Raw genomic sequence first — 8,096 nt, 5'->3', positions numbered from 1 at the left:
ACGTAAAATGATTGGCTAGAAGTGTATCACAGCTCCGGAAAAAAAGCACCGAAATAAAGCACCGAAATGTGCACTGCTTTTCGGTCTGGTTACTACCGTTTATGTCAGAACCAGTGCCATCATGGCACCGGACACCCATCCCTAGTGGTAAGTGCTATCCTCTATGCTGTTGCATGCTGGGCAAGCAGGTCGAGGGTCACAGATGCCAACCGACTAAATAAATTGATTTGTCAGGTCAGTAATGTTGTCGGGATGGAGCTGGACTCCCTTAGAGTGCCGTCGGAGAGGCAGACGTTGTCCAAGATGAGAACAATGCTAGAAAGCACCTCCCACTCCATGATGTGTTGGCCAGTCACCAGAGCATGTTCTTTGAGAGACTGATTATCTCTTGTTTAGAGCTTCCAAAAGCTCAAAAGCCTGTTGTTTTAGACCTTGTCAGTAATTGTCACTATCGCTAGGCCCCTCAACTCAGGAGGTCAGTTTTTGAACTATCAAACAAAAAAGTTTGGGAACACTGTCTGCTGCTTCAACTTTTAAACTGACTTTTATTCTACTTTTAGTGTTGTTTCAACAAACTGTGCACATTAAAATTGAGGATTTTACATTGTTCTGTTGACCCAATGTTACTTTATTCTATAGATATTAATTTTACATGTTTTATTTTATTCATTCTTTTTTTTTCTTCTGGTGAGGGCTGCCTGGGTTTTCACAGTTTTTTTAAATTATTAAATTAAATAAATAATTTCTATCCTTATTTTAAAATATGTCTTTTGCTTTCTTGTCTACCCTCCAGGAAACTTCAGTTTAACTGACAGAGTCACATTCCTTGAAGGCTTGAAGGAATGCTGTAGAGGAGAATTTTTTAATGCCACGAATCAGCCCAAGCAGGAGCTTTCAGAGCCCCAAAATCCAAAATTTATGATCTGTTCTTCTAAGTACGTACTTTCGTATTTAGGAGATGAGATGGTTTGTGTAATTTATAAAACTAAATATTAAAGTATTAAATATTAACATTTTTCATGGTGTTAACTTTCACTTAAAATATACTGTAAAAGTCTTAAGAAATTTATTTTGCTCCTAATTATATTTTATTTCATTTGAAATATATATAACTATAACATATTTCCATGTCTTTTGTAATAATGTATTGAAGACAGACATTTTCATTATCCGATTATGAAAAAAGAAGAATGGGGCGGGGCTTACAGTAAGGATAAGTATGCAGTGACTCAGTGACTGGTGCTCATTGGCATTTTAACCTTATTCCGCTCTCCAAGTCACTCGATCATTTCCTAAGATGAGAAAAGAAGACTGTATCATAGCCATAGACTTTGGCACTGCATACAGTGGGTATGCCTTTAATATTACACCCAGAGGGGGAGATATTGACCCGAAGTTGAAGCGTTGGGGGAGAGAGTATGGACTGGACACTCCAAAGACTCCATCCTGCATTCTGTTCAGTGAAAATGAAGAATTTCTCAAGTTTGGTTATGAAGCCAAAAAAGAATATACCAATATGAAGGGAGAAGACACAAAGAAACACTTCTTCTTTGACAGCTTTAAGATGGCCCTCTATGGCAACGTAAGTAAAATTAACATATTCCAGAAATACTAAATGAGGACAGATTGCATTAATGTAAATGTAATGAGCACATGCAAATATAAATTCTTAAACCATTTCTTGTTAAAAGATGAAAAGGTGAAGTATTTAAGTCCACAAAAAATGTCATTTCATTTCCATCTCCAAACTGGAAGGGCTATTGCCTTCTCATGAACCTACAGCTGAAACCTACTCAATAAAACAGTTTTCAGATGTCATGATGATATTATCCTTAGCTGCAACAGAAGATCCCAACAATTAAACCAGAAAGCACAGAGTGATCAGTCACTACTTCAACCGAATTTGATGTAAATTAAACAGCTGTCTGTGGATATTAAACTTCACTAAATGAACCAGAGACATAAAACAGACTCAAGAGGTGTCTGTAAACAAATTTACTGAATAAAACAGTGTAAAAACTTTCTATTCTGTTCACTTTTAATAACATTTTCTACATGGACTGAATTAGTTTGAGATGGCTAAGGATGATGATGATAATAATAATAATAATAATAATAATAATAATAATAATAATAATAATAATAATAATAATAATAAGCAGCACGGTGGTTAGCACTGTTGCCGCACAGCAAGAAGGTCCTGAGTTCAATTCCACCATCAGGCCGGGGTCTTTCTGTGTGGAGTTTGCATGTTCTCCCCGTGTTTGCGTGGGTTCCCTCCGGGTACTCCGGCTTCCTCCCACCGTCCAAAGACATGCAACTTGTGGGGATAGGTTAATTGGATAATCCAAATTACCACTAGGTGTGAATGAGTGAGTGCGAATGGTTGTCTGTCCCTGTGTGTTGGCCCTGCGACAGACTGGCGACCTGTCCAGGGTGTACCCCGCCTCTCGCCCTATGACAGCTGGGATAGGCTCCAGCACCCCCCGCGACCCTGAAAAGGATAAGCGGAAGCGAATGGATGGATGGATGGATGGATGGATAATAATAATAATCTTTATTTATAAAGCACACAAAAAAACAAGGGTATACCAAGTTGCTTGACAAAATAAGATAGGAAAAAGGAGATGGGAGGGAAAAGGGAAAGAGAAAGGACCTGGCACGTATCAATTATAAAACCATGACAATTGTCATACATAAAAGTAGTTAACAAAGCATAATGGTTAAAAATGTATCAGCACACACCATGATATTAGCTAGGTGGAAAAGCAAGTATAAATAAATAAATCTTTAACCATGATTTAAACAATGGCATAGAGTCAGACGCCCATATAGCAACAGGAAGAATGTTCCATAAGACTGGGGCAGATTTCAGCCGAGAACAAGGTTTATCTAGAAAAAATTGGGTAGCAGATCTAAGTGCTCTGTCAGGAGTGTGTAACTTAAGAAGCTCATTAAGGTAGCTCAGCGCAAAATTATTGATAATTTTGTATGTGAAGAGTAGTATTTTAAACTGAGTACGGTACTTAACTGGCAGCCAGTGCAAGCCAGCAAGAAAAGGAGTGATGGAGGAAAATTACATGCTACCCGTCAAAAGGTGTGCGCCGCATTCTGGACAGTCTGCAATCTAAGGAGAAGGGAGGAGGAAAGGCCAAAGTAAAGTGAGTTGCAGTAATCCAACCAATAAGTTTCTCCAGGCCTTTAAGCAGAATATAGCGCTTAGCCTTAGAAATGAGGCACAGCTGATGAAAGCTACACCTCACTACGGCAGACACAGAAATTTAAACGAGCTATCCGGTAATATGCCCAAGTTACTGGCATAATCAGAAGGGGAGCTAGCAAAGGGCATCAGAACAGCACACAATTGGTTGCGGGGGATTGTTTTCTTTTCATTCAGGACAAAAGAATTACTTTTGAACCAATCTTTAACCTCACACATGCTTTCGCGAAAATAATGAAAAGACATAGCAAGATCATCAGTAATCTCAAAGCAAATCTGCATTTCATCAGCATAGCAACGAAAGGCAATATTATACTTCTCAAAAATTGCTCCAAGAGGAAGCAGATACAATGTGAAGAGAATAGGGCCTAATACAGATACTTGAGGCACACCACAGCGAACAGGTACCGAGGAAGACGAGAAATTGCCCAAGTTGCCAGAGCAGGAAAGCGTGTCACAGAAAGGGCAGAAGAATCCAGTTGTGGTAGATTAGCGCTGCCTACACTCCAACAGGGATCGGCCCAAAATGAATGAAAGAGCAAAGATTTAAAAGTGTTTTCATGTCATATGTAATCAGTGCACAACCACTAGATAAACATACGACTATAAAAATAAAAATAAAAAACACGGTGCCAAGGTCCATAAGTGAAGGTAAAGGGAAAAGAGAGGACAAAAGACAGACACGACTGAGGATGGCAAGCCAAACACACTGGCGCCATCACTTTGAAGTCTGACCAAATAATTGACTGAATGGATGCTGCTCATGAAAGTAATAAAGTAATATGTGTATGAATTAACAGCTTTTCAATAAATTAACAGATTCTCAACATAGATGTGATGATAAAAGCGTCAAATGGGAAGTCACTGAAGGCCTTGAAGGTGTTTAAGAAAGCTCTGGGATATCTGAAGGAAGACGCACTGACAACCATCAATGCCAACACAGAAGGGAGGAAGTTCACAGCCTTGGACTTCACCTGGGTGCTGACTGTACCTGCCATCTGGGATTCTTCAGCAAAGCAGTTCATGAGAGAAGCTGCGATTCAGGTAACATCATTTTATTAAGTGAGCTCTGAGATCCTGAAATGTTCAGAGGATTTAGTTTTATTTCACTTCCAGGCAGGAATTGTGACAGCTACAACTCAACACCACCTGATCATCGCACTGGAACCAGAGGCCGCCTCAGTCTGGTGTAAGAAGCTGCCAGCTGATGGCTTCATCACACAGAACCATGATGGAGCATCACTGGATGAATGTCAAGGAACGAAGTATATTGTGGTGGACTGTGGAGGTACTGGATGTGACTCTGTGGATCAATGTTTGTCTAAAATTATTGTGGCGTCTTTAACTTACAAAATAAAGTGAGGCAACTGTTGTTTTCATTTAGTGCTATATAAATAAAACTGTTACACTCTCCAAATGAAATGCAGTTTGTGGGAATAGGTTAATTGATTAGTCTAAATTGCCCATAGGTGTGAATGCGGGAGTGAATGTGAGCGCGAATGGTTTTCTGTTTCTCTGTGTTAGCCCTTCGACAGACTGGCAATCTGTCCAGGATGTACCCCGCCCCTCGCCCTATGACAGCTGGGATAGGCTTCAGCACACCCTCCGTGACCCGGAAAAGGACAAGCGGGAGAGAATGGATGGATGGGATGGATGTTACACCCAATGTTCAGTCCAATTCCATTCACTTTCCTTCAGACAGTCATGTGAAAAAGAAAGTCTTCCCTCTACATGGACTCTGTGTAGTTCTCTAAAAAACTACATGTACTCCATGATTCAAAAGTTTGCAAAACCACCTTTAACATTCATGACATGAACTAATTGTTTTCTCTATGTCTTCACAGTCTCTCACATTGTTGTGGAAGATTCGGGCCCACTCGACTTTTGGGCCCGAATATTGTTTCACATCATTGAGATTTGTGGGCATTAATCTATGCATAAACAACTTAGGGTACAACTGCAGCATTATTTTTTTTTCAGACATTATGTTGGAAAATTTTCTGTTGTGGTGGTTTCATCTGCAACTTTGCAAACTTAAGCTGTGCTGCCATGTTCTTTTTGAGAGATGAGGCTGTCTCCTGGCAACCCTTCCAAACCAACCATACTTGTTTCAATATTTTTCAAATTGTCATGAACTTTAATCTTTAACATGCTAACTGAGGCCTATAGAGTATGAGCTACAGCTGTTGGGTGACTCTACTGGATGTATTACAGGAAGTCAGTTTGTAATTATTCTTGTGTATGTTGCAGGTGGAACAATTGACATGACTGTTCATGAAGTCATTAATAAAGGAGCCCTGAAGGAGCTGCACAAGGCCTCAGGAAATGATCTGGGGGGGCAAACTGTGGACAGGAAATTCAAAGAGTTCCTCAAAGAAATCTTCAGTCATGGTGTCTGGGATGAATATGAAGAAAACTATCCCAGTGAGGTTCAGAGGATAATGTATGATTTTATGTATCTCAAACAGGTAGATGATGATGTTCAGATGGTCTGCCCATATAATCTGGGAACACTGGCTCAGAAAAGACAGGAAATAGAAAAGTTCTTTGAATCAGTGCAAGGTGCTTCCTGGGATGATGGATCCATCAAAATCTCTAAAGAGAGACTGAGGTCTTTCTTTGCTGAGAGTCTGAAGGGCATCACTGACAGTGTCAGAGAAATCTTGAAAAGAAAATTACAAATTGAGTACATTCTGTTAGTAGGGGGCTATGCTGAGAGTCAGATTCTACGTCAACATGTTATTGATCAATTTGGTGATCAGTGTAAAGTTCTCTGTCCTTTTAGACCACAAGAGGCGATCGTGAAGGGAGCTGTAACATTTGGAAGAAACCCAGGGTTGGTGGCATCTCGAAAAAGTGCCTATACTTACGGGTTTGCTATCTGTGAGGGTTTTGATGAGTCCAAACACAAGGAAGAAAAGAAATACACAGCTGAGGCAGGTGAGCTGTGCTGTGATATTTTCAGGAAACTGGTGACGGAAGGTGACGATGTGGGATGGAATGAAACCAAAACTCACACTTTATATCCAGGAGAACCACATCAGATGACTGCATACTTTACATTTTATCGTACACTTAAACAAAATCCTGTTTATGTAGATGAGGATGAAGTTGAGAAAGTTGCTTCATTTTCTGTTGATTTGCCTGATATTAGTGGAGGAATGAATCGAAAGGTTAGACTTGAAATAAGGTTTGGCTCTACAGAAATAACAGCTACAGGCATAGATGTAGCTTCTGGGTTAAAACAAACAATCAAGATCGACTTCATGACCAAAGCTTGAGAATGTTTTCAGAGAATGATTCAGAGTTCACCAGCTTCCTCTTCCTCTAAAACATAAATGAAGTATAGACCCAAGTAAACTAGTATCACAAGACTTCTGTTATAATCAGACTTCAATCACATAAAAAACATAAAACCTACTTTTTCTTAAAAAAATGATACTGTTAAATATATTTTCACACCCCAACAGCATAATCATTGAGCAAAGTCACTGTGTGCCTACATTTTATTTTGATGTTTTAAATTGCTGCAATGTAGACATCAAAGGAGTGGAAGACACATAATAAATATCATTGTGCATCTGGTGAAATACTGTGTATGTAAATTAGATTGTTGCTGAAGTGGTCAAATGTGTTCCTGAAAACTTGTTGACATGATGTAATTTCCTTAACTTGTAACATTATTAATAAGTGTGTGTGTGTGTGTGTGGGGGGGGAAGCCAAGAAATTGCTTAATTTTTTTTCTTTAAAATTTCAAGGGGTCAAAATATCTTTGCATGTGTTAAGGATCAACTTTTCATAAAATAGGCATATTCATCAAACAGTTAATACTGTGATCTCACCAGGAAAAAAAAAATACCAACTGTATCGAATGCTGCACTGAGGTCTAGCAGGACAAGCACAAAGATGAGTCCACTGTCAGAGGCCATAAGAAGATCATTTGTAACCTTCACTAAAGCTGTTTCTGTGCTGTGCTGAGCTCTGAAACCTGACTGAAACTCTTCAAATAAACCATTCCTCTGCAGATGATCTGTTAGCTGTTTGACAACTGTCAAGGAAAACATGTTATTTTATTTTCACGGTGGTATCATTCATAAAGCACTGTCATTACTTCATTAGTCTGTATCAGTTTATCATCAATATTATCATGTATCATTTATCATTTAGTTAATCTGTTAATCTGAGCACCAGCACAAGCTGCAGGTCCAGGGAGCCCGCAGTAAGTCATATAAGGCCATGCAACTCTCTTTGACCTGAAACCGACAATTTCACAAAACTACACACTGTACACAAATTGGTTCCCAGATACTGATGAGTGGAAACATCTGGTTTTAATTCTGGGAAAGTCTTGTTGTTCTGAACATAGAGGAGATCTGGGAATTGTCCTGACGTCATAATGGCTATAAAGCTTTCTGTAACAGGGCAGAGACAGAAGTCCGGCTTCCCGCACTGTAACTATGTGTGTTTAATAAATCCCTGTTTTGGACCCCTCCTAGGACTATGTCTGCGCTTATTTTCCTTCCAAATCAAAAGAACCTTACAGAGCCTATCTTCAGAACATATATGTGTTTTTATACGATTATTTCTGTTGACCCACTATGGACGTTCAGTCGTAAGTCTCTTCCTCAAAATTCGAACCGCGACACAACTACTCTTTCAAGGATGTTTGATATGAAAGGAAGGTTGGAGATTGGCCTATAATTAGCTAAGACTGCTGGGTCTAGAGATGCTTTTTGAGTAAAGGTTTAACTACAGCCAGCTTGAAGGCCTGTGGTACATAGCCGATCATTAGAGATAGGTTGATCATATTTAAGATCGAAGAATAAATTAATGGCAGGACTTTGAGCAGTTTTGTAGGAATGGGGTCTAAAAGACA

The 8,096-nt window shown here is 39.4% G+C and overlaps 1 protein-coding gene across 1 annotated transcript; it reads left to right on the top strand.

Annotated features, from left to right (window-relative positions):
• Positions 1-1,260: 1,260 nt before the first annotated feature.
• LOC147310765 (heat shock 70 kDa protein 12A-like) lies at positions 1,261-7,712 on the top strand. The gene is made up of 4 exons (XM_086267625.1): positions 1,261-1,582; positions 4,040-4,264; positions 4,337-4,508; positions 5,471-7,712. The coding sequence occupies exons 1-4, from the start codon at positions 1,298-1,300 to the stop codon at positions 6,499-6,501; spliced, it is 1,713 nt and encodes a 570-aa protein (XP_086123751.1). The 5' UTR covers positions 1,261-1,297; the 3' UTR covers positions 6,502-7,712.
• The last annotated feature ends 384 nt before the right edge of the window (positions 7,713-8,096 follow it).

The sequence above is a fragment of the Aulonocara sp. 'chitande type north' Nkhata Bay genome, linkage group LG16 (assembly GCF_057382095.1).
Source record: "Aulonocara sp. 'chitande type north' Nkhata Bay isolate Kocher_YH1m ecotype deep benthic linkage group LG16, A_spYH_male_GT1.1, whole genome shotgun sequence".
NCBI classification, from domain to species: Eukaryota; Metazoa; Chordata; class Actinopteri; order Cichliformes; family Cichlidae; genus Aulonocara; species Aulonocara sp. 'chitande type north' Nkhata Bay.
This window is presented reverse-complemented; position numbering and strand designations above follow the sequence as displayed.

Excerpts from the sequence above, each read along its gene's own strand:
- LOC147310765 (XM_086267625.1), top strand. The coding sequence starts at position 1,298 with ATGAGAAAAGAAGACTGTATCATAGCCATAGACTTTGGCACTGCATAC. Across the intron at positions 4,265-4,336 it reads TGAGAGAAGCTGCGATTCAG|GCAGGAATTGTGACAGCTAC; the intron begins GTAACATCATTT and ends TTTCACTTCCAG. Across the intron at positions 4,509-5,470 it reads TATTGTGGTGGACTGTGGAG|GTGGAACAATTGACATGACT; the intron begins GTACTGGATGTG and ends TGTATGTTGCAG.